The 27,762-nt window shown below is 37.2% G+C and overlaps 1 protein-coding gene across 1 annotated transcript in view; it reads left to right on the forward strand.

Moving 5' to 3' along the window:
* The first annotated feature begins 5,630 nt into the window (after positions 1-5,630).
* The window catches only part of LOC107284146 (ankyrin repeat and KH domain-containing protein 1), a 112,280-nt gene continuing 90,148 nt past the window's right edge, over positions 5,631-27,762 (forward strand). The window contains exons 1-2 of the mRNA XM_029283379.1: positions 5,631-5,952; positions 21,038-21,191. Coding sequence (XP_029139212.1) covers positions 5,650-5,952; positions 21,038-21,191 — 457 coding nt within the window. The 5' untranslated portion in view covers positions 5,631-5,649. The remainder of the gene's footprint in view (positions 5,953-21,037; positions 21,192-27,762) is intronic.

The raw sequence follows: 27,762 nt of genomic DNA on the forward strand, positions 1-27,762 counted from the left end.
CTTTGGAGAATAGGTTGACCCCTCTTCTTTGTGGTAGCCCTTCAAATATTGAAAAATTGCTATCATGTTGCCCCTAATTCTTCTTTTCACTAGACTAGACAAACTGTTCTTCATGTTTTAGCCTCCAGCCCCCTAATCATCTTTATTGCTCTTTTCTGCACTCTTTCCAGAGTCTCACATCTTTTTATATTGTGGTGACCAAAACTGGTGCAGTATTCCAAGGGTGGTCTTACCAAGGCCTTATAATGTGGCACTAACACTTCACATGATCTTGATTCTATCCCTCTATTAATGCAGCCTAAGATTGCATTGGCTTTTTGGGTGGCTGCAGTACACTGCTGGTTCAAGTGACTGTCCACTAGGACTCCAAGATCCGTCTTGCAGTTACTGCTATTGATCCAAGTTTCACCTAATTTGTACCTGTATATTTGGTTTTTCTTGTCTAACGTGTAAAACCTTACTTTTTTCTACATTGAATTTCATTTTGTTAGAGAGCAGCCAATGTTCAAGTCTGTCAAGATCCATGTGGATCTTGAGCTTATCTTCTGGAGTGTTAGTTATTCCTGCCAGCTTGGTGTTGTCTGCAAATTTGATGAGTTCCCTTTCTATTCCTTCATCTAAATTGTTTATGAAAATGTTGAAGAGTACTGGGCCTAAAATGAAACCTTGTGGTACCCCAGTGCTTACTTACCTCTATTGAAAGAAAAATCTTAATCTGAGTCCAGTCCAAGCTGGGGATAAACAAAATGGAGACTGTTTTAGAAAGAAGGTTGTAGTTTATTGAAGAGCAAAGCCAGACAGAAGCATGACTCTGGGAAAGCTGACCATATGTAGCTGGGAATGGTGGCCCTTCTGGAGCTTTTGAGGTTGTTTCCTGTTCCTGTTTGAGGCTTTGTATTTCCTGTGAAATGTACCTTTCTTTGGAAGTTGAGAAAGTGGTCTTGTGTACTGTGAAGAATTAGGGATGAATGATCTGTAAAACAATGTGCAAAGCCCAGAGTATGCAAGTTATTGTTCATATTTCTAGATGCCCACCACAAGAATGCAGATTGCACTTTTATGGGATTCATTTGTATTCCTCTTGCAGAGATCTGGTAATCCAAATAATCCAACAGGGGAGAGCACTTTATCAAAAAGCTTATGTTTGCAGAGTTGCTCAAAGAACCCTGAATGTAATGGGTCTCCTAAAAAGATCAATATAGCATCCAAGTACATCACAACATATCCAAAATGTAAGAAAATATTTCATTCATGAATCTGGAGTAGACCATGCCACAATTAACACAATCAAAAGGCATGCCTGTATTCAATTTGCCACAACTGTTATCAGAGGCAGTTAAATATTCATTCCTGTTTCATTCTGGTCACATTTGTGGGAAGTCAGCCCCCCCCCCCAGAGAAGGAAATATTAAAAGGGCAGAATATTATATTTCCTCAAAGGATCTTAAAGAGGCAGAAAAGCATGCCCAGTTTTTCTTAATAGCCCCAAGTCTCCCTCCCCCAAGCAAAAACCAGTTCTGTAGAAATGCAGATGTGATAATCCATTCAGGAAGGTTGGAGCCCTCCAGCTAGAAGCTTAGGAAGACAAAGACACCTAAAATCTACATAACCCACCCAAACTCTAAGATAGGACATAATAGGATTAACCCACAGATGTCAACGGGGAACACTCAGACTCAGGTCAAAGTATATGACACAGGAAATACAAAGCCTCAAACAGGAATAGGAAACAACCTCAAGAGCCCCAGAGGGTATAAAAACCCACTCCCTACATGTGCTCTCTCTTTTTTCTTCCAGTCCAATACTTCTGTCTGGCTCTCCTCTTCAATAAACTGCAATCTTCTTTCTAAAGCAGTTGCGCTGTTTATTCCTGGCTTGGACTGAACCTTGATGAAGACTTTTCCTTCAACGCATTGTAGGTTCCTGCCAAGTGCAATTTCATGAAACTATTTGCTGAAGATGGTCAGCCTATTTGAAATAAGAGGCAGTGAGTAGTGATCCTTGATATAGTTCAGAAGTATATAGTCATGAACAGCCTTCAAGAATTACCTTTACTGGATATGAAAAATATATGCAGATGTGGGCTGATGGAAGGGCAAATAAATCCATTCTTCAAATTGTCAACCAGAAACTTTTAAAGTGCTGAATTCCTGAGGAGATATGGGATATTGTTTCCTAGCTAGAATCTGCAAATCAGGACTCCATCAGCAAACTCCATAGTTTTCTGGCAAGGAAAGGGATCCAGAGAGCAGAGATAAAGATGGGGAAGTTTGCAAACAGTGCTGTTGACATCTTTGAAATTAAAAAGAAATTGTTCCTAAAACAAATATCAGAAAAGACAGAATTGCAGATAGTTAAAAAGGTTAAATATCAGAGGATGCAGTTAATGGCAAGATGTTCAACGATAAAAGAAGATAATTACACAAAATCATTGACTCAAATAAAACTGGATTTGGAAAAATGGAAAAACTTGCAACTGTCAATATTAGGAAGAATTGCCACAGTGAAAATGAATTTACTACCGAAAATCTTATTTCTATTTCAAACAATACCTATAAAATTGGAGAATTTATTTTTTTGAAGATTTGAACTCACTAATTTTGAAATTTATTTGGCAAGGAAAGCAAGCCAGAATTAAGCGGAAATTGTTACAAGATGCCAAGGAAAATGGAGGATTTGGCCTACCAGAGTGGGTTCTATACTATCAAGCATCTGTATTAACATGGGTAAAAGAATGGATAATTCTTAAAAACAAAAGGTTGTTATATCTGGAGGGGCATGATTTACAATTGGGGTGGCACGCTTTCTTACGGTATGGGAAAAATAGAGTTCATAAATATTTCCAAAATCATTATATAAGAAATGCACTGTTAATAACATGGGAAAAAATAAAAAGTAAAATATATTTAAAAATTCCAGGGTGGTTGTCAACAATGGAAGCATCTGTACACCCAAATTTAGTGGACTTTAAAAAAATCTGGATACATAGAGATATTCTAAACTCTGAAGGAAATTTAAAATCTAAACAAGAAATGGAAAATCAGGGTGTCAACCTAACATGGTGGACATTTACAAATGTAAACTAGATATGATAGAGATGTTAAAATGTATGGATTTTACAAGGAACAAACTGTGTTTGATAAGACATTGTTGACTTCAGATGAAAAACTAATTAAGAAAATGTATAATTTTTATTCTTTAGAAATGGAAAGTGAACAAGTTAAAGAAACAATGATAAGATGGGCGAAAAATTTTGGTTATAATGTAGAATTAGAAAAATGGCAAAATTTATGGGAAAGAAACTATAAATTGACAATGTCGACTTCCTATAAATAAAACTTATACAAAATGTTTTATAGACGGCACTTGCCACCAGCAAGATTAGCAAAAATGTTTAAAAATATGTCAGATAGATGTTGGAGATGTAAACATAAGACAGGCACGTATTATCATGTTTGGTGGACATGTGATAAAGTAAAGAATTATTGAAAAAAGATACATATTTGGCTAGAACAGATGTTAGGAGAACATGTTGATTTTAAATCTGAACTTTTTCTATTAGGTATAATGCCAGAAAAGATCAATAAACAAAGCTTATACTTGACTTTGCATGTCACAACAGCGGCAAGAATTATATTTGCGCAACACTGGAAAAATGAAGGAATACCATCAGATACAGAAATAATTAAAAAAATACTAGAATGCGCAGAGACTGAAGAAATGGACTATTATCAAACCTGGAATTTATTTTTACCATTGGCTGGAGGAAAGAAGAAAGGATTAGGAATTAAATATATATTACCATGTAAACTCAAACAGCACTTTGGTTAAAAAATTACTATTATATGTATGGAAAAATGAATTTAAAACAAGGAATTGTTCCTTGCTCCTACTGAACATCTGGATTATGAATTTGCAGTCAATCAGTGCCCAGCACAATCGAAACACATTAGTAAGTTATGACATAGGAGTCAAAGCAAATTCTGCTCACAATGGTTTATTGTAGATTAGAGAACCTGGGTTAAGGGCAACCACCTAAAAAGATAAACATTTCAGGTTTGAACATGTCAACCTTGAAACTTCAGCTACAAAAATAAAGGTAGATAGAAATGATGCTAAGGGACTAAGTGTGACACCTGGCTGTATTGGGTGAAATAAAAAAAATCAGCGTAAGGAAGCTAAAAGTAGCATTTAAGAGAATCCAGATTTACCATACTGATCTATTTATTTTTAATATCTGCTTTTGGCATGTATAGGTTTCTGAAGAACTCTCTAAACAGATTAAAATATAATCCAAACCAATGAAACTAAAAACCATAGCCAACTAAAATATAAATTTATATAGGTGGAAAAAAATGACTGGGAAACCGGTGAAGGACCTGTTTTGATTTACATTTGTTTGTTTGGATACAGGGGGCCCTTCCTCTCCACCTGAGAAAATAACGTTCATTTTTTTGTTCCTTTCTCCATACTTTGTGAATGGAAACAAGCAGCTGTGTGTTCCCTGGCTTTTGCAGCAGTACAGATACTGTTCTGTGCATCACCTTTACAACCGGGTTCACATATTGCTTTACACAAGGTGCCCAGGATACAGTTGAAGTGCTCATTTTTTGGAATTCCTAATCTCAACTAAGCTCCTCTGTTTACAGAATTAAATACTTGGACACGTGCAAGAGATAAAAAAAAACAACCTAAAAGCAGACATTGCTCAGGGAATAGCTCTGCCTTATGCTCTTCCACCTCAAGTTATTTTCCTGGCACAATATGGTTTATGAATCCACGTTTGGACGGCATACTAAAGCGAGCACGGTTGTAACTTTGAAAAGGTCAAACGATATTCTTTACAATTTTGTGCTAACAGTTACTGATTGAATTGGCATATCACATTAGACCATGGCTGCTTAATTATAGCTCGTTAAGAAAAACAAGTTCAGCGTTTCGAACATTAGCCACCAAATCAGACCTCGGGTTTACTTTCCAAATCACTTTTGCCCAATCGCTTTTGCTAAGGAATGGTTTGAAGTGCAATGGAAAGACAGACTTGTATATACAGCAATTAACAGACCTACGTCCCTTCCCATCCTGAAGCTTTTATTTTAAGCGGGGGAGTTTCATTTCTCCGGTCGAAAATTTTAGTGGAAAGAGAGGAAGTTGGAAAAGAAAGAAAGCATACACCAATCGCACACCGCCAAGAAGAGTAGGCTGTGATTGATGTTTATTCTGTTTAATCAAGCTTAAAGGTATTTCGAAATACCGTTGTCTTAGCCATTCAGATAACAAAATTTGGAGGCTAGAAATTGATTGACATAGCAGCTATCTAATAATATCGAAGCAGTTTCAGGAAGCGAGCTTGCAGGACTTAAGTGGTGGGCGGGCAGTCTAAACCGCCTCAGCGTGTACTCTCAAAGTATCTTGCTGGTAGGAGGGTGAAGGAGCGCGTGACGAGACTCTAGAGTGACAACGATTGTATCCAATGGGGCTGGAAGCATCGAGCTAATATGACCAATGGAAAAAGCGAACTGGGTTGGCGAGGGCAGCGCGGTGACTGTGGGTTAGATAGGGTGTGAGAAGTTAGTGGCGCCGCTGCTGTGAGGGGACGGAGACGGCGTTCCCCCCCCCTCCCACGGCTGAAGCTTGGATCAACGCGCGATGCTTACGGACGGCACAGCCGCCCCGACTCCCACCGGCGATGAGGAAATAGACTCGGTGACGCCCCGTGCTGCCCCGGCCGCCATCGTTGAGGCCTCCACGGCCGGGCCTAACCCGTTGGGGTTGCGGGCCGTGCGCCTCTTCGGAGAGGCTGGGCCCTGTGGGCCGATAGGCTCGGCAACAACTTCGGGAGAGGCCGGGGCTGCTGCCGCCGCTGCCGCCCTCGACTTTAAACTGGCGGCCGCTGTCCTAAGAAGTGGGGGCGGCGGTGGATCAGGCAGCGACGAGGACGAAGTGTCTGAGGTGAGAGAGGCCTTCGCTCCCGCCCGGCTATCCGCGAAGGATGGTCGCCGTCTCGAACGGAGCTGGGTGCCAGCCCCGCCCGTCAAGCTCCGGGATCCTTTCTGCAGGGCCGCTTTGGTCGCATAAAGGAGGGTGGAGACCCAGCCACCCGCCCCAACAACCAAATTGGCCCCCGGTTGCCTCTCCGATTTTAATATGAGGAGGGCCGAGGCCTGTTCTTCTTTCTCGATTCATTGTGTAAGGGAAGGGAGAGCAGCTAGAGACGAGCCCTGCACGCTCTTTATTAGCGCGTCTCTCTCGCCTTACCTGTTCAGGTCTCGATGATGGCGGAAGCGATCTTCGCTTTCCGCAGAATCTTCTTTCCCGCGCCTGCAAGGGTTTTTACTCTGGAAAGTTGTGCTAATTGCTTTTTCGGGGCTGGCGAGAGATCTGTGAGGGTAATAAAACGACCTTTTTGTGTTAGTTTTAACGTGTAAATTTAATTCAGATCCCTTTGACTGGAATTGTATTTCATCTTGATAGATTTGTGTGTGTTTAGATTCAACTGAGGATCCTTCTCAATGTATGAGTCTTCAACTTCATCTCGTAGGTAAAAAAGAGTCTAAACTGCATGTATTTTAAGAATGCCAGAAAATTCAGATAGATGCTAGTTTGATCTGGATATTCATATGGCTTCTCACATTCAAACTTAAATGTACCTAACTAGACATGGAGGAGCATCATTTATAGTAGTTTGCACATAATCATGTGGTTTAGTTCCTGAAATGAATAATTGCTTTCAGGTGTCTGGGGGGAAAACAGCAGGTACTATTTTCACCCTGGATATCATTTTTTAAGGAGGCATGTTGTTTATGGTAATGGGTAATGCCTTTATTGTAATTTGTTGCATTATTTACTTTTTATTTGTATCTTCACATCATATGAACATATTACAAAATCTTTTAAAAGACCACAGACTAATAGTGGTCTTAATGGGAATTTTGAAGGCATTTATGTGTAGTATAGAGGATGCCTTTAGAATTAAAAATTAATTACAAATATTTGTTGCAAAATTCAGATTTGTTTTCCCAGAAGGATTTAGATAGGGTAGCATTAATACATTTAAAGAAAAATTACAGGTCCTTGATTTACAACCATTCATTTAGTGACCATTCAAAATTACAGTGACACAGAAAACAGTGACTTATAACAGTTTTTTACTTAATAACCATTTCATTATCCCCATAGTCACGTGATCAAAATTTGGATGCTTGATAACTGGTTCACATTTATGACATTTGCAATCCTGACGAGCAAAGTCAATGAGGAAACCAGATTCACTTAACAAATGTGTTACTTAACAAGTACAGTGATTCACTTAACAACTATGGCAAGAAAGACCATAAAATGGGACAAAATTCACTTGTGACTGGACACACAAGGAATTTGTCTCCAGTACATAAGCTCACAATGCTTATTGTGCATAATTGAGTATGAATTCTCAATTCCATTCAGGAAAAAGATATAGAACTGTCAAGAATATTGGTACATGGCTCTCTACTTGAATCTTTTTTATATGATGGAGATGCTAATTTGATCAGGGCCAGATTATTAAAGCTAACCAGATCTTGGTTTAAGTTCTTTGATTTTTATAATAAGAGGCTATTGCAAACAATTTTCTTTAAGCTTTTGTCTTTTGAAGGGTATCTTCTCAGTAGCCAGGTATAGGGTCTGTATATATTATATACAGTTTGATATGACTGTTAAAGAGAAATTATTATTAAAATATAGGCAATGTATGTTCTTCAATTTATATGGAAGTAGTATGCTGCTATAGCTGTAAGATTTTGAAGCGGTCTGCAGAAAAAGAGCATTGAAACCCAACTTTAGTTTCTATATCAAAAATGTAGATTTCATTTATTAATTATTTCAGACCCTTACCTTCATTTTCCATGTTTATCACTTAGCATTCATGTTTTCTTAGGATCAGAAGCTATGCCATAGCCCTGTTTGTATTTTAACTTATAATATTTCCTCTGTCAGCTTGCCTGTGAATAATATGCATGTCTGCTTCAGATTATTAGTTTGGATATTGAATAATGATGTTTTACAGTGTCCATGCACATATATTAGATCTTTGGTGGGTCTGGGGGTTTCAGTATTACCTTACTTGAGGGGAAAGGAAGCAGCTACTCAGGCTTGCTAGTCAAACATTTAAATGTGAGTTATTGGTTAAAATTATGGCTAAGTCAGAATTTAAAATCACAAGTTGTAGATATGTTTTGTAGAAATTTACTTGTTTTTGTAGACCTAGATCAGACGTATCAGGACTATTTTGCCATTGTCAGCAATGGGGTGGGCACGACTTCCGCGTGACACCTCTAGGCTGCGGGCCAGATTTTTGACACCCCTGGCCTAGATGATACATTTTACATCTGAGATTAATATAAACTTAATTTACCTTGTTTCAGGTACTTAAGCTGGTTCACTCTGTGCTAAACCATAAGACATTCAGTTTTGACTTAATTCTTGTACAAACCCCGCTATTGTGATAAACTAGGGTTTACAAATCATAATTTAATATAGTGCAAAACTAAATTACTAACGATAACAAATGACCATGCAGAGGTGGCTGATTCACCAGCCAACATAATGAGTGACTAGCAAACTGGCTGGTTGTAGTTTGCTATGTTAGATGATACAGTAACCACTTTACCTATAGTTGCATGAATGAATCAGAGTTTGGGTTGGTCTTGTACATTGTACACTCACTGAAATCATAGAACTTTAGGATTGGAAGGGACCTTAGAGGAATCTGGTCCAATCCCCTGCCCAGTGCAGAACTCTGACCATCCCAGACAAATGGCTATTCAGTCTTTTCCTGAAACCTCCAGTGATGGAACATTCACAATTTCAAGATGAAGCTGTTCCATTGCTTAATAGCTCTCACAATTAAGAAATTCCTCATTTCAGGTTTGGATCTCTTACTGTAAGGCTTCTACCCATAGGAAGCTCTTATCTTACGCTTGGGTGCTCTGAAGAATAAATCCATACCCGCTTCCCTGTGTCATCCCTTCATGTATTGGAAGACTCTTGTCTTATCCCCTATTAGCCTTCTCTTTTTTAGGCTAAACATATCAAATTCCTTTAACCGTTTTTCATAGGATTTAGCCTCCAAGCCCCTTACCATCTTTATTACTTTTCTTTGTACTCTCCAGTTTCTCAGCATCCTTTTCGTCCTAGTGACTAGGACTGTGCACCATACAGTCATACTATCACTTCCCATGATTTTGTCGTCATACCTCTTGGTGCAGCCTAAAACTGCATGTTGTTTTGGCAACTGCAGTATTGCTGTTCATGCTAAGATGAGGAAAAATACATGAGTGAGGGGGATGTAGATAATTGCAGAAAGTTACTTGAATTCTTACCGTTCCCTTTTTATTTTTAAAATCACCTTGCATTTCATGGGGTAGTTCCCTGTTTAAAAGAAGATTGCAATTGGGATCTGCCATACCACCCACAAAATAGAGTTTTAAAAAAGAGAGAGAACACTTAAGGATAACTTTTTTTCTGCCAATTACCTACCTTCTCTCTCTCCCCTCCATCTTTTTTCCCCCCTCCCATCTGATCTCAGAGCTAGATTCCAGCTGGGAAGAAAAGCTTAGAAAACAAACTGGGTAAGCGAGCCATATATGAGAGAGGCTCAGATTTACTCAACATGTCACTGAATTTGACCCACTACTAAATATGTAATTGTACACAATTGTTTAAATTTCGCTATCCTAGGTTTGCTGCCATCATATTTGTATTATAGAAGATACTTAAAAGCTTCAGTCTGATTGTGCATTTCAGGAAAAGTTTATTCATCAAGGCAAGGATTTGATTCAAACAAAACTTTGATCCATAATGTGGTTTGCTTGTTGGTAATTGAAAGTATGAAACTAGCAACTGGCATTTGTAAACTCTGGTCTGCCTTTAGTGATTATATCAAGGAAAAAATCCTGCTGAGCTCCCCAAAAATGTCAGAGTTCTCTCAATGCACTTAGAAACCATTTATCTGAATTCAGTGATTTGGTGCACATTTTTCAATAACATGATTTAGCAAAATAATTATTGGATAATTGGATTTGTGTTAGATGAATTCACATTCTAAATTTCAAGCAACCAAACTGTTCATAAACGCATTACGTGATTTTAATCTGTGTCAGTACTTGTCAAATCTCTCTCTTCTTGAAATGATCAAGATCTTTACAAATTATTTTTTCTTAATACTTATTTTTAAATAATTGTTTAGTTATAAATCATATTTCCATTTGCACTTTGATAGTAGCTGCATTCTGAACCATTTTGAGTTCTAGTCTGCCTTGGACATGAATCCAGCTAGTTAACCTTTGGCCAGTCATTTTCTCTCAGCCCTAGGAAGGAGGAAATGGCAAACTTGGCAAGAAAACTGCAGCAACTTGTAAAGGCAGTCTCTGAGAATTGGAGAACTTTCCATTTTTATGACAACAGAGATGGAAAAGTGATCAGTATTAACTTATGAGGCAGTGGTGAGCCAGGGACCTGAATTTACCAGCAGTGGTATGAAGTGGCTTGCAATGTTTTCTGACTTTCACATCTTTATGAACAACAAAACACCACTCCATTAAAATAAAGTGCACTAGAATAAGAACCTTTTTTGCATAGAAGAACTATGTTTTATCACAGAAAACAAGTTCCTTGGTTCAGAATTCTTATATATTTTATTAAATCAAGCTTCAGAGTATGGATTTTATTGTTAATGTATATGCTATATTATCATTCTTACAAATAATTCCAGTGCAAGGATATAGTTCACTTTTTAAAAAAAAAATGTTTTAAAAGCTACAGTTCAAAAAATTCAGTAAAATATTAAAACATGTTTTACCCATAAATTCCTTAAGTATCTGAAACAAGGCAACAGTGTCAACAAAAAGTGCAGAATTTCCATTAAGCTTAGATGAACAGATACATTGAATAAGAATGGAATTTCATAGTTGGGTATGCCTATTGAAATATTTCTCATATTGCTAACATAGTGAACTGATTTTCAGATGTGATTCTTTCAAGAAAGCATCATCATTAAATCTTTTAAGTGATGAGCAGGTGTCTTAAAGAGCAGGTGATCCACCAAATGTTCCTAAATATTGTATTTGTATATCATCCTGAAATTACAGTAGTGGCTAACTACTGGAACGAACTACCCCCAGAGATCCGGGTGATCCCGGATCTCCCCTCCTTCCGCCGCGCCCTAAAGACATGGCTTTTCCAACAAGCGGGTCTGGCCTAGGGAATTTTAGCGGGGTTTTTTAGGGGATTTTTAAGGACAATTTTAATGATCGGCCTGTTTAAATATTTCTTTTTAATTTGGCTTTTAATTATTGTATTTGTATTGTAGTTTTTATGAGGCTGTTAGCCGCCCTGAGTCCCATGAGGAGAAGGGCGGGGTATAAATTAAATTAATAAATAAATAAATAAATAATAGCCCATAGAAGCCCTTTAGAACTAGTATAACATGACTGGTATGGTATCGGTGAGGATAGCCTTTGCTTATTTTGTGTAAGCTATAACTTCTGGAATAGCTTGATCCAATCTTGGAGCTTTGAATGGATCACTGTGGTCAAGTTATTCTTTGTCAACAAAGGTCATTATTGGAGCTGGAAGAAAGCATTCCATATTATGGAGTTTCACAAGCCTAAAATCTGCCCCCACAATAAAGCACAATATGTTGTGTCTCTTCATAAATGAGAATAATTGCAGAATTCCTGGGCAGTAATTTAATAAGACTGGAAATAGGATTTGGAATTTACAAAATCATTTTTAGCTCTTTTTGTAGTCAAGATATACAAGTCAGGGATTTGAAAAGTGAAATTACTATTTTTACAGTCATGCTTTAGTATAGTTTTAGCATCTAATGGCGGATTTCTTACTGTTTAGTCCATCTTCTTGAAATATACTAATTACTTAATGGAAAGGGGTCTTCATAACTTAGTTATTTAACTATGAATTAAATAAGTTATGGATATACTTTTCCATTTAGTAATTATGAATTAACTATGAATTAAATAACTAACTTGCTAAGGATTCAGTAGCTTTAGACATATTCTTACACTAGTGTTGGTAGAGCCAATAATTATTTAGATTAATGTGTGAGCCAGGTAACTATATTCAATTTGATTGGAAAGTTTTTGGTATCAAAAGCTTATCATTTCTAAAAAAAATTGTTTAAGCTGATTTCCTTTCCAGTGGTTTAATTATTAAGATACAGTAAAATAAAATTTTATCAATAAAATGAGCATACCAGTAGTACAATTCCTTATAAAAATGTAAAAAGAGTTTTAATAAATCTGTACTGTTCAAGATTTGTCTCTAAATCCTAAAAAAGATTTTACTGCCAAACTAATCAAAATATATTAATTTATATTTATATAAGTGTGCAGAGGAAATGATATTATGAAACTTAGCTTCAGTGTTGGAGGTGCTTGGATTGCTCTGATCAGTAACAAAATCAAGTTCACTTCTTAGCAAGCCTCGTACCAAAGGTGCAGTCAGCTATATAAATATTTATATGTAAGGGACAGGGCAATAGAATATGAGCTGCCAATTCCACCTTTACTTAGAAGGGCAGATACATACAGTACAGCAAAGGGACCCTATTATACTAGCTTGTTAATAGTACTGAAAGAAAACATTTAATTGAGCCGATGTAAAGACCCACCTATATTTCAGCTCTATAATACTCAAGAGATAGGGAGAGATACCTTCTTAGGCATTTCTACATAGGAAAGATTGGAAATCAGATGTTCCCAATTACATATTTCTACTTAACATTTTCAGACAAAGACAAATACAGAGGAAAACTGATAAGCTAGAAGCTGCTTTTTCAGTGTCTTTTTACACAATAAACAATATTTTTTTAAAAAAAATCCTATTGGAGCAAAGATAAATTTCAGTGAAGAACTGATAATGAACTAAAATCTCAACTGAAATTATACCACAAGGATAGACCATAGAATATCGGATTAAATCAGCTCTTTAATGTACATAATTCGTAAGGAAATGCTGTAAAGCAGCTGACATGTTTTTACTTCAATAACAATAGTGACATGGTTCAAAAACAAACACTTTCTGAGCACCTCCTACAGAGTATTTTGTATATATATTCCCAGATGTTGAGATTGAGAAGGCAACCACCAAGTATTTCAGTAATCTTATGCTTAATATATCTCCTATCCTTTTTCCATTTTTTAAAACAAAACTTTAGATTTGTATAGTTCTTTAGAATTACATTAGGTGGCAAGTACCTAGGGAGTTTTTCTCAAGCCAACAGATTTTTCTGGAGGATTACATCATCCTATGCCACGGTGTGTTGTAGTCTGCCAGGAAGCTTGGGGACGTACTTTGCTAGATCAGCAAAACTTATGATCAATGCAATTGTATAAAAATTAAATGCATTATTCTTCTTTGAGTAGGTATTGCTTTAGACAAATTTCTCCCATTAACTCTAAAAATTACACTTAGCTTTCAGATGTTATTGCACAGCTGTTGAACAACAAAGCAGGTTTTTCTTTATGGAGGGTATGCCAATTTCCTCTATAGCTTTTCTCCAGATATGAAAACAAAACCAGATTTCTTAAACTTAAACCGCACCTTATATATGAATCTTCATATGTGAGATTATGTATTTTCCAGCTAGGTGCTGAAAATTTAAACTATGATTAAAATATCTTGGCAATATCAATATAAAATTTATTAATACTTAACTAAAATGTTCAAACGGAAAATAGGGCAGAATTATAGTAATAATATATTAAACTTGTATGCTGCCTGACATTGACTCTGGATGGCTCACAACAATCCAACAAAGAAATAAAAATCTGTAAAGAATAAAAGACAAAAATAAAACATCCCAGGCATTATGAAAGGGGTCCACCTCTCCAAAGGCTTGAGTGAAAAGCCAGTTCTTTACAGGTCGTCTAAATGATAACAAGGCCTTACTTGACCACAACAGACTTATGACCTCACTTCAGTGGTTGTCATTATGCAAATCACCCAAGATTGTTAAGCAAGACATCCTGTGACTTTGCAATTTTACTGCTGACTTCTCCATTGACACTGCTTATCAGAAGCTGACAATCAAGTGCATAAAGATTAATCATGTAAGTGTGGAACACTGCACTGGTTGTAAATGCCACTAGTGGTAAAGCTCACAAATTTCGCTCATGTTACTGCAGGGACACTGACAATCATAAAGTTTTTCAGTTGTAACAGCTGTTGTAATTTAAGCAGTTAAATAGAACAATCATTATATGAGGACTATATGTATCCTCAGGTCTGGATGGCCTATACACAGTCACTGACTCTTGGTAGGACTCAGTTGGAGATAGTTGCTCCCCATCCAAACCTGAATAATCCTTATGCTGGGACTGTAAATATTAAAATATTGTAATGGAGATTAGCAGAATTTTCTGAGCTTGGATTAGCCCTTTCAGCATTCCTAGCATGGAACAAAACAGGTTGTTCAAAGATATGTTCTAACCTCAGGACAAAGTGAGAAATTCTCTTCAACATAAACTGTTCTTATACCCCAAAATCATTTTTTAAATAATTCCACATCATGGTGACTTGGAGTGCAGTGTGTAACCAAACACAGATTGTATCTTTTGCTATTTGTTAGTGTTAGAAAACTAATTGTTTGGTATAGGAATTTTTAAAAATGTTTACAACACTTATAAAACACATTTCCTTGGCCTCTTTTTATAGGTTTATAGTTCTTAGTACGTACAAATCTATTTAAATTATTGGCCATATTGTATTAAATAAGGGATCAAGAGCTTGTCTTGAACTCCATTGTTCTCTACAATGGAACACTTGAACCATTTCAAGTATTGTTTTATTTGAATATAGAATACTCAGAGTATTTTGATATTTGTTCTGTGAAGACAACCTACATGTGAAATTCCAATGGAATGTTCCAGTAGGGCTGTTTTATTGTAAGCTCGGTTTTTTTTCCTGTTTCATACATGTTCTACTAAAAACACTTTTTTACCTATTTAAATAATCAAAAATGCAGAAGCCATTAATTTTATCATATCTTTGTATTTTTACTAAATATAACAATGAACTGTTCTATGGGATAGCAACTACAAAGATTTATTGCTTTGAAACTGAGAAATAAATGCTTATATTTTACATATTACTACTTTTATAAAACAATACATGTTTTGGACATGAAATATGTTCTTCAATGGCACCAAGAATACTTCCATATTAGCACAAAATGATACCTAGAATTATTCCCATGTCAGTTCAAATATCACATTTCTTTATTAAAGTAATTCATAAACAAATACTAATTAACTCATAAATAATGAGTATCTAATCTTCCTTTTTCTTATTGATAAAACATAAGGAAAAAGAGTAAAGGGAGATAGCAAATGTGTTAGACCATAAGAGTTCTTCTGAACTCACAGTGAATTCTGTTCTTCAGAAAAATGTAAATACTTGTATTCACATTTGTAGTTATTAGACAGTTGGATAATGAAAAGATGTTTTTGCATACTCAATATGCATTCTGGAGTTTTGAATTAATGAAGCAATTTTATCCCAACTTGCAGCCCACTTAAAATCTTTCTTGACAGGGACCTGGCTATGGGCCGTCATATAAGGTGACAGAGTTTGCCCTTTATAACCATGGCACCCTCAAGTATCAACTGAAAGCTTACTTTTTTATAATACACAGTCATAAGGCATGAATGTTCCTTATAACTTTAACTTCAAGAGGAGAAGTTAGGACATCACAAAGTATGTATATTTGCTGTTAGGTTTATGTCCTACCTTTCTCTAGAACACAAAATGGTATATATGGTAATCCAGATTTATCCTTATCAGAAGAATCCTGTAAAGTAAGTATAATTAAATTCTCATGGAATAGCAGACATGAGTAAAGGCTTGTTCTACATTAATTTATTGTACATTTGTTTAGAGGCATAAATCACTGGGAAAGATGAATGTATGTATAGTTTTTTTCCCTAAGGAAAATTGGATTAACATTCACAGATGGAATATTCTTGAAAAGTTGTACTACACAGGACAAAAGGCCATTTTTTTCCATACTGGCCAACCAGATGCGTTGGAAAAATGACATAAGTAGGACATTATTCTAATATCTTCCCAGTTATGTTTCATATCAGCTGGAATTTATTTTATGGAATTATTGGGTTGTATAAAAAAATAAAAACCTTAAATTTAATTAAAAATTAAATGGTTGGTGAAATGTTTCTTTTGACCATTTTCCTGAATACTTGGGGAGTACAGTTTCACATGTCTTACATGCAAGACATGTAAGAAGGGTTTCCCCCCCCCCCCATATGTCAGATAAACTTCTGGCAGTGGGGAATCTTCAAAGAGGCTTCTCCTGGTGATTTAAGTAACTAGACAGGTTCATCCTGAGAGAAACAGGCCTTAAGCAATTTGGGGTTTAACAGGTTAACAGAAAAACCTTAAATTGTGCCAAGTAAACAAATGGCAACTAGTGCAACTCTTCTAGTATAAGCATTGTATGATTTTATGAGCTTCCCGTAATATTTTAAATAGCTATTATGAAAATCAGAATGCTGGATTAATAGTCTTTTGCAGCAGAGTTCTTTTGTTTTATTACAAGATCTTCATCTTTCTTTTAACATTTATTAATATAACGATATATTCAAAGGATTCACACTAGAGCTTTCATGTATAAGACATATTGTAGCAATAGTTTTTTTAAAAATGCAGTTGCTACTGACTAATCACTATATCCACTATATCTGGATATAGAAATGGAATGGTGAAATGCCATTTAAAGATGAAGATTTGTTCAGTCAATGCTGGTTAATATTTTTTATTTTAGAATATATATTAATGAAGAATTATCATAAACCTAATTGTTAAAATATGCTGTTGCTCTTGATCCTATAATTGTATGAGTTAACTCAATTCCTCCCCTCTCCCAATTTATCATAAAACTTGTTTTCTATTTTGATCTTTAATATTTTTTCCTTATTTCTTCAATAGCAAAAGTCAAAATATTTTTTTAATCCCATAGAATAGTACTTTAATAAAGTAATGTACGTTATTGTACATTAACTATTTTGTTTCCACAAAATAAGTTTTTTTTAATTCAAAACATGCTTATCTGACAAAAAGCATTGCTTCATGAAATTAGTCTTTTACATAGAATGATTTTGCATAAGCTGTCTTAAATTTTTATTGTAAAAGTTTGTCTAAGCTTATCTTTATATAATTACCCTGAATGATGTAAATAACCGGATAAAATTATTCTATATGCTGTGTGATGCATGCTTTGTTCAAGTAATATTAAAATTCAGTAAGAGTGAGTGAGAAGCTGAACAACCAGTAGTGGTGTATGGCAACGTTTGGGCTTAAACAATGATAAGAGCAGCAAAGTATATATGCTCCAAAGTATGTATGCTCCTATATTTCTTCCCTATAGCCCTTTACAGATGACCCAGACTGTAGATATACTCATTTGTATCCACTTTATAGATATGACCACTTACATCTGCTCAGGATTAAATATCAGTTGGGGATAACTAGAAGTTTATAGAGTGGCATCTTGAAATCTCAGGATTCTTCTGAGTTTTTAGCATAAATAAGTTAGATCCTTATACTACAAGAGCTCTGCCATTTAGGCACTGGACCTATGGCTAGGGTTGGTGTAGTTAGCTAGATATGAGAAATATTTAATGCTTCTCTGAGGTACTGTGATTTGATATTAGTGTTGAAAGACATTTTAATGAGATTATCTCTTGATCTATCCAGACTGGACAATGTCTGCCTAGTCTTGAATCCCTTGTTTTTGAAGTAAATTGTTAAGAAGGTGGAGAATTAACTATCAGACTCTTGCAACTACCCTGAACTGAAAGTGATTCCTTCCAAACAGGATTATCGCAGAATTGTTTTTAATAATATTTACTGAAAAGAAAGAGATGTGGTTCAGAAATTCCAGGCATTAAATGAACAATTTCTCATTTAAAGCTAGTATATCTCTACATTTGTGCACAGAAAATTATTTTTTAAAAACAGTCTTCCTTTGTTCCTGCAAGGAGCAAGTCTTGAATTTGCATCTGGCAACAATCTCATGACTGGTTTAATTCTTATAACATCTTATCCCTCAAGCTTTCTTCCTCTCCTTCTTAGGGTTTGGAAGTCTATATTTCTTACTCCAGGAAAAATATACAGTTTAATCATAACATCAATTACAAATAATTATAAGAGGAAATTGATAATCTAAATGGATGGAGAGAATATGGTCTGACTACATTATTCAATTGTGATTGATGCCATCAGCCATTAACTCCTACCAGTTTTGGGGGTTGGAAGCACTGTTTTTGGGGGGGTTTCACTTTTATCTTAGTGGCCAACTATCAGATGGTAGCAATGGAGGAAAAGCAATGGAGCCTGTGTTTCCTGTCTCCCATGCATTAAATCACTGGGAAAGGTAATCCCTGTTAGGCATCCTCAGATGTACGAAGTAAAAAAGATGATCTTGATGGAAATATGCAGGAACTGCTGCCTAGGCACAAAGGGCTAGAGCAGTCTCTAAGCCCAGAATAGCCAGATAACATACGGAAGAGGCTCATGCTGCTCTAATTCATTTAATTACCGTATAATGATGTCAGCCCCACTAAGTGGACCAGATTGCAAATTCAATCTACCATTGAAAATACATTTATTGAAATTGATTATTATAACAAAATCTTACCAGTCTGATTGTCCTGTACAACCACCTCTTTTTGTAGGATCCTTTGGCTAACTTCAGCTAGATAGCCCTTCTAGAACTGAGAAATGTTGGAGATCTGTATGTAGGTGGATTGTTGCAGCTTATTCTGCATGGTAATTCCTTTGATGACACTAAAAAGTTACAATTGGCATCAAATGGAACAGACAAGGTCCCAACAAACCCCTTCATTGCAAAATAATTGCTATTTTGTGATTACTGGAGTCAGTGATTCAAGTTCAAAGTACTGGTCATTACCTGTAAAGCTCTACAAACTTAGGCAGCAAGATATTTTAAGGATGAGTTTGTTGAAAATGTTTCTTCCCTTCCATCAGATAGCTGAGAAGGGTCTTGTCCTAGTCAGACAGCACAGTTACAAAATTGATGAAAAAGTAATTTGGTAACTAATGCCTGCATTTATGGCCTTCACAGGTTCCCCCATCAAAATGGCATATGCTGCCAATGGAGATACACTTGGGCCCCTCCCCGTCTCTTGACCTTTCTTTTTAAAAGGTTCTTTGATGTTTCAGGTGTCTAGTGAAAAAGGAATTTAAAAACTTACTACTTTTTATTTATCATATTTGGTTCATTGTATTTTGAGATTGCTTAGTTGAATTGTTAGATTGGATTAAACAAATTTTATAAATGAATGAATTGATTTTTTTGGCAAAATGTCATAAGATTTTAAATCTTTATTTCTCTACTTTTTCTGAGTAGCTGAAATTGTACCATTATTGCTTCTTGGAAACAAATGTGGTTAAAGTATATAATTTAAGAGCACTGAAGGGAACCTGTATATTACTTATGCATTTGTATTTTTATACAGTATTGCTGTTTTAAGTAGTACAAGTTATCCTCAACTTATTATCACAATTGGGACTAGAATTTCTGTCACAAGGTGATGCAGTCATAAAGTGAAATGTCACATGGATGCATCACTTAGTGACCACAATCCCAGTTTGCTGTGATTAACTCAGAGCTACCCCATCTAAGCCATCTGGGGCTTGGCCCCTTCTAGCCCTGAGCCTCAGTATGGTAAGAGATTTTCCAACGCATCTTACCTACCCATCTCTCCCCATCTCTGCTCCTTTGTTCCCTGCAGGGTGATAGTTGGCCCTAACCCAGACCCTGGCCCTTGCAGCTCTGCACTCTAAGCCCCCAGGCATCCTCAGTTGACCTTTGGCGTCTTCTTTCTGCTGCTGCTATCATCCATGCATGCTGGACTGGCTGCTGGGCCTGGGCTGGGCTTGGCTTTGACTGAGAGAAAAAACAGCTTGTTTGCAAAGAGCTTCAGGTTCCAAAAACAAACCTGAAAGCAGTCCCTTTGCAAAGAGCAAAGGTGGGCTGAGCAAGTTTTTTTTCCTTTTTGGAACCCAAAGCTTAGCCCTGCTCAGAAGCTCTGTGCAAAGGGACTGCTTTTTTGTTCCTCAGCCAAAGCCCAGCCCAGTCTGGCCCAGCAGTCAGGCTGGGCATCCCTGGTCAGCAGCGAGAGCAAGAAGATGCTGAAGGGCGTCAGGAAGGTAGACAGGCAAAATACATAAAAATGTGGGTCTTGCCTTACAAAAGCAGTGCTATTGAATTTTCTGGGCTGATTGGTCCTCAGCAACAACAATATGTTGACCATTGTTAACATTTTAACTTTTTAATATTCTAGGCACACTCAGTCTAAAAAAGTTGCCATTGTTTTATAGTGAATCAGAGTTGGCTAATTCAGGAAGAACAGAAAGCCTACATTTTATCTGTATTTAAAAAAAAATTGTGGTGTGCCATGAATACTTAAGGCAGTACTACAGGTAGTCCAGTTCACTTAGTGACTGTTCAATGTTAACAACAAACTGAAAAAAGTGACTTATGACCATTTTTCACACTTCATGACTGTTGCAGCATCCCCATTGTCACATGAGCAAAATTTAAACGCTTGGCAAATGACTCATATTTATGACGGTTAGGGTACCCTAGGGTTATGTGATCACCGTTTGCAACCTTTTGACTAGCAAAGTCAATGGAGAAGCCAGATTCACTTAACAGCCATGTTACTAACGTAACAACTGCAGTGATTCACTTAGCAACCGTGTTACTAACTTAATAACTGCAGTGAATCAGTTAACAACTATCTCAGCAACATAAATTTTGAGCTCAGTTGTGATCATAAGTCGAAGAACACCTGTATTCTGTCTGAAATTTCATGCTTCTGTAATATTTGGTCTGGAAAAATAAAATATTTAAGAGAGATGAGATAGTATATTCTAGTAACATATCTCCTAGTTTTATTATGTGTTAGAATCAAGTTTTATATTTTTCTTCAAATAGGTTGAATCATTTATTTTGGACCAAGAAGATCTGGATAACCCAGTGCTTAAAACAACATCTGAGATATTTTTATCAAGTGCTGCTGAAGGAGCAGACCTACGGACAGTGGATCCAGAAACACAAGCAAGATTAGAAGCTTTATTGGAAGCAGCAGGTAATTTTTTTAAAATTGGCAGTATTTTTTTTTAGGATGAACTAATTATTTTAACCTGAGGAAATAGCTATAATAATACTTGGCACTTTTAACAACTTGAAATTAAAGCTAAGAACAGAATTTGAATTTCTGTTGAATTGAATGAAGCTATTTTTTTTTAAGAAGTGTTTTTACGGAATGCAAGAAGTAGGAACAAATTAACTTTTTAAACAGATTTTCCTAAAAAGAAGACATGGTTATCTCAATTAAGATACAGATAGTATACTTCGAATAGTGGAAAATTTTAAGACCATACAGTTGGAAGAGACATTTAGGTAATTCAATAAAATCCTTTTCACAATGCAAGGAAACATTATTGACAGGTGGCTGTTTGACATCTGGTTGAAAATATCTAGTGAAAGGAAGCTCATTATTTCTCCTTATACTATTCTACTATTAAATTCTAAAAAGTACTGGGAACCTTTCTAAGATTTGATTAGAAAATACCTTCCTATAGCGTAAATCCATAAAACTATAAAGCAGCAGAAAGAGACAAGAAAGGTTTATTTGGGGAATATGTTTGAGACGTGTTTGTGTGTCCCCAAAAGAAGCCTTTCGCTTCTCCTTCCAGTGCTTTGAAAAGGGGGAAGAGGGAGTCAAGCATATGTCTCAAACATAGTGAGAAGGGGAAAGGAAAACACTATGCCTCCTAATAAGAGTTCACATACACTTGAAGGAAGCCTCCCCTCTCTTTTAAAGCCCTTCCCCAGCAGAGAGGGATCTTCCTCACTAACCAAAGTCCCTGGTAACTGCTGACTGATAGGATGGGACTCTGAATGGTGTAGGGGAGGAGAGCTAAAACCAACCTGGCAGTGGGGGGGGATGGGTAAAGGCTGGGGCAAGCACTGCCACAATTGTGAAACCTACCAGTAGGAAGGAAGCCACTGGCAGGACAGTTCAATTGCTGTTGCCGTGCGTGGGGAAAGGCTTGGATTGGGGCAGCTTTAATGGCTTCTCCTTCCCTCTGACCTGCCTGCTTCCTGCCTTCCCATCCCAGTGTAAGGCTGAGCTGGGGCTTCCCATTCTAGGGCAGACTGCAGCTTTCCCAGCCTCCCTGCATTCATGCCACGTTGCAGCACCCTGTCTGCTCCTCCCCAAGGCACGCTGCGCTGGGACATTCACTTAGCAATCCATACAGTCAGTTAGCAAACACAATTGATTTTGGGGTTGTTGAATGAAATGGTTCACTTAATAAACACCACAATTTGCATCTTAATAGGCAGGTCCCTTATGGTCATAAGTCAAGAACTAATTGTATTGATTTGTTAATATTTCTCAAAACCTTTAAAGTGTAGGTTTTATCACCCTATCTACTTAGCAAAATTAAGAGAGACATAATCATAATATTTTGTTAGGTTAGTTGTAAGCTGTTAGTTAGCAGCCTGTCTGCCAGATACAACCACAGTAAACGCTACTACTGTTTGCTGATATTTTTGTTGTATTTGGAAATGCTGGCTACAAAAATTGTGACTCAGATTTGTAGCAAGAAAAAAGTGATAGATTTTTGATACTAGTATTGGTTACCAACTGGACAAACTTGTTGAAGTTTGAAGTATGGAATCATCAAGTGGGAAAATAGGGGAAGGATTAATAGACAGAAATAACATAAGGAAACAGTTGTTCAGCTTCACCCATAAATATATATAATGAAAAATGGGAATACTGGATTTGTTCATATTGCAAAGGAGGAATTGGAAGGTTCCTCCTCCATCATTGGTTGGAACAATGGATGGAAACTGACCAAAGAGAGAAGCAACCTGGAATTAAGGAGAAACTTCCTAACAGTGAGGACAATTAACCAGTCGAACAGCTTGCCTTCAGAAATCGTGGGCGCTCCATCACTGGAGGTTTTTAAGAAGAGACTGGACAATCACTTGTCTGAAATGGCATAGGTCAGTGATGGCGAACCTTTTAGAGACCGAGTGCCCAAAAACCACCCTGGCCTGGCCCTGCTCTTCCCCGCCCCCCCACCCGCAGGACCACCCACCACCTCCATGGCCTGAAGCAGATTGCCCAGGCAGCCCTGCAGCACCATGGTGGCCACGCCCTCCGCCTGCGCCCCATAGCATCATCTGCACGTGACAGGGCGCGAGGGCAGAGTCTTGTCCTCGCTGCCCGTCTGCCATGTCCTTGGTTGCGCTGCTCTGCACAGGCCAAGGAGGGGGCCGTGGGAGGAGGCGGGGCTGTGGCGATGGCACAGGTGCCCACAGAGAGGACTCTGAATGCCGCCTCTGGCACACGTGCCATAGGTTCGCCAGCACTGGCATAGATTCTCCTGCTTGAGCAGGGGGCTGGACTAAAAGACTTCCAAGGTCCCTTCCAGCTCTATTCTATTCTATTCACTGGAGATTTTTTAAGAAGAGATTGGACAACCATTTTTCTAAAATGGTATAGAGTCTCCTGCTTGAGAAAGGGGTTGGATCAGAAGACTTCCAAGGTCCCTTTCCAACTCTTTTATTCTTTATTCCATTTTATTTATGCTGCCATAAAGTGTGGTGTCACCGCTTAGTGACAAGTCTGACAATTCTATTTCAGAAAATATAACAGAATATGAACATAGTCATCAAGCCAGAAGTTGCGATTATGTGAGTTCCTTGCTTAATGTAGGTGACAGGGAACCATCAGAAATGTCACTAAGTGGTGCGGTCTCGTGACATCACATTTATGATAGCATTCATTAGCGATAGAAATTCCAACTTCAATTGTCACTAAGAGAGTATTATCTGTACAGTACATCTATTCTTAATATGTTTACTATTTGTATAGAGCAGCGCCCCCCAACTTTTTGGACACCAGGGACCAGTTTTGTGGAGAGAGGTTTTTCCGCAGACCGGAGGGGGTGGGGTTTTGCATGTTGCCTGCATCCCGCGGATGGGGCTTCGCTTGTTTGCGTGGCCTGGTTGCTGGCATGCTGCGCCCTGATGACAGTCCATAGACCGGGATTTGGGGACCTCTGGTATAGAGTATTTCATTTATGGTTGTCATGCTTTAATTATATCAAAAGTGTACCATTGAGGTGCTATTTACATGAGCTGCCTTTAAAAAGTATCTGGAGACTAATGAAGAGTTGAGGAACTTGTGGTTCTACTATGCTGCTGAACTTCCCCTCCCAAAATTATTCAGATTTAACCATACTAATAGGAACTGCTGAGAATTGTAGTTCAATAATATCAAGAATGTCATACACACTCACTTGAAGTTTTACTTGATTATAATGCCATAATTTGCTTGTTGAATGGACCAACCATTGCAATGTGTGACTCTTCTAAGAAACGCCTGCAAAAGTGGAGTGTCATTTTATAACTGATAGTTCTTATTTTTACGGTTCTAAAAGGCTTGGAGCTGTGCATACCTACTTGTTAAAATATTTTTCAAAATATCTAAATCTGGTACCAGTAAATTTAAGTTAACTGAGTTCCTGGTTGCATTTTAGATATTATGTAATAAATATTGGCTTTGGGGTGCCTGTGTGCAGTATTGTGGTTAAATGTCTGTGGAGATTCTCAGTTTTCCAGGTCATAGTTATCGCAAAGGTGCTTTTTTACAAGGCATCTGGAATTTCTTGTTTTTTCTTTGAAGTTGTTTTGCTTCTATTCTATTCTATTCATTGGAGATTTGCTTTGTTGGTTGAGAGGCGAAATGCCTTCAAAGAAAAAACAAGGAAGTCCAGTTGCCTTGTGAAAAAGCATCTTTGGGATATTGTGGTTAAAGTTATGTATCCTGATCCATTGTAACGTCCTGCTGATTCCTGAATCTTTTTGAATCTGCAGTCTGTGTCCCACTTGGCCCTTAAAATATTTGTAGGAAGAGGAGCTTTGCTGAGATGGTGAAGGTACTGCAAATCAAGGGCAGTTAAAACTACAGGGAAGTTGATTAAGGGTAGTTTTACTTTAAGAGGTTGCCTTTTTAACTGGTCTGTTCCCCTTCCCTAGAAATCTTCCCACAGGTGTTAAGTAAACATTTGTCCAAAATATTGTACTAGATCTTGTACTAGTAGGATGCTAGATCCACGAAGCAGGGAATTGGAAAAGAGAAGCTTTAAGATCCATTTTAACTTAATGGTTTTAAGAAATCTGGTCAGTACCTTTGAAGTGTTCTGATGTGCATGGAAAATAGAAAGGGAAGTGACAGTTTTTACTGCCTGTGTCTATTAAAAGCCAACTGAGATGGCAGTAAGGAAATGCATAGAGGGATTGGGTGGGGGGCTGATAAGGAAATAAGGTGGTAAATGTGAGTCACAATAAGAATGAGGGACAGGTGGATTTTGGCAAACAATAGGAATGTGAACCTGAAAGAGAAGTGGTTAAGATAGTTGATTTTTTGTTCATGAGAGTTGCTTGTAAGAGAAGGGGAAATAAATGGGGGGGGCTGGTTTCAGATGATTTACAAAAATAGAATTGTGATTTGGGTTGAAACTCCACTTTTGCCTTGTTTAGGTACTACATGTTCTGTTTAATCCTTGTCAGTTTGCCACTTTGTAAAATGCTGTTGTGTTTTTGATAATCAAGCCTTTACATACCTGAAAAGCGATGAACATAACTATTCCCTTTAAAATTATAGCAAATTATGGCAGAGGTATTTGGAAAAATACACATTTTTAGAAAAGCATTGTTCCATTAATTTAACAAGCAGTTTATTAAATGATATAGTATCAATCTAATTTAAACAAAGCTTGACCACATAGGCCCTTAGTCCAGTACCAATCTAGACTGAAGGGATGGAGAAAAGAAGATATATTGCTATAATTTATAAAAATTGCATTATTTTGGGGAAATACTTTCTACTACCAATTATGGGGGCATATATCTGGTGTTCAGTCAGAGAGAGAATAGGATTTTATATACATACAAACACATGTGTTTTATAGAGCTGCCCATCTCACAGCTCTGTACTGCTGTGACTGAGCAGTATACAAAGATTAAAAACCAGTTTGGTGTACTGGTTAAGGTGCTAGCCTAGAAATCAGAAAAATGTGAGTTGTAGATCTACCTTAAGCAAGAAAGCTGGTTTGGTGACCTTGAGCCAGTCACTTAATCTGTCTCAGCCCAACCCACCTCACAGGGTCGTCGTTGTGGGGAAAATAGGAGGAAGTAGTTTAGGTATATGTTTGCTGCCTTGAGTTACTTATAAAGTAATGTGTGATAAAGGTTTAATAAATAAAACTACAGCGACATATGTTATACTCTTAGTTAAGACAATGCCACCCCCAAATAAAAGGAATACAATGGAAGTCTGACGAGTAAGGATTAGTGAAGATGGGTTTTTTTGGTAATAGGCTTAGTGTTAAAGCACCAGGCTAAAAACCAGGAAATCGTGAATTCTAGTCTCACCTTAGGCATGAAAGACAGCAGATGACTTGTAGGCAGTCACTCTCTCAGCCCAACCCATCTCACAGGGTTGTGAGGAGGAAAAAGGAGTATTAGGTATGTTTAACACTTTGAGTTAGTTATAAAAAAAACTTGAGGAAGAGGAAGGGGTGGAACTTCTGTCAGACTCATGCTACCTTATTAATATATTATAATAATTGTAGTGTGTTAATAATATTTCCTTTTTTCTTTTGGTTGGATATATTTCCAGGACTGAGAGAAGGGATGGTCAACTTATGGGTTATATATAGGTTCCTAGTACTCTTAACAATTATATTGCCTACATGTAATGGCAAAATTATGCTATGATCCATAAGAGCATAGGGTTTTGTTTAAAAAGAGTAAATCAGACAAGGCAAAAATTATACTTAGCTCATTTTTGTTGATTCCTTCCCCATCTTTTTCCGAGCTAATTTCAGCCAATGGCAACAAGGATAAAATCTTTACCCATTGTTTTATTGGCTAGTGCACTTTCTCTAGTTTCAAGATTTAAATGAATGAATGAAGCAAGATAGAATCAACATCAAATACATTGATCTAAATTCAGGACATTTAAAATGGATTTTTCAAGATTAGCACATTCTGTGCACCTAGAAAAAGAGACAACAGTAATGCAGACCTCTCAGTTTGATATTATGTATATACATTGGAATTACTTCCAGATTTGATAGCCAACCTGATAGCATGCTAGCAGTACGGACTAGAAAGAAATGTGGGGTAGTGAATATTTGGCATTAGGAGGATTCAGCTTTGGTTGCCATTGCTTGCAAATTGGCTGAATGAGGTGTGAAATAAAAAGGATACTAATTTTGGCTCCAACCATTTTATTTCATGAGTCATTTGCATGCATTCCTTACCATAGACTTTGACTTGCTAGAGATAGATTCTAGTTTTGATCCTAACAAGGTTTCTGTATATAAATAAATATTTGCCAGCATACTTGATATCATTGTTTGAATATTCAAAAATATCCTTGCTCTAGGGCAAATTGGGGCTCCCTTTGAGGAGCACCCGGAGGCTTCAAATGGTCCAGAATGCGGCCGCGCGGGCGATGTTGGGAGGGACTCGTCGCTCCCATGTGACACCGCTGCTGCGCGAGCTGCACTGGTTGCCAGTGGCCTTCCGGGTGCGCTTTAAGGTGTTAGTTACCACCTTTAAAGCGCTTC

The sequence above is a fragment of the Protobothrops mucrosquamatus genome, unplaced genomic scaffold, assembly GCF_001527695.2.
Source record: "Protobothrops mucrosquamatus isolate PMUCROS unplaced genomic scaffold, P.Mucros_1.0 scaffold71, whole genome shotgun sequence".
Lineage (NCBI taxonomy): Eukaryota > Metazoa > Chordata > Lepidosauria > Squamata > Viperidae > Protobothrops > Protobothrops mucrosquamatus.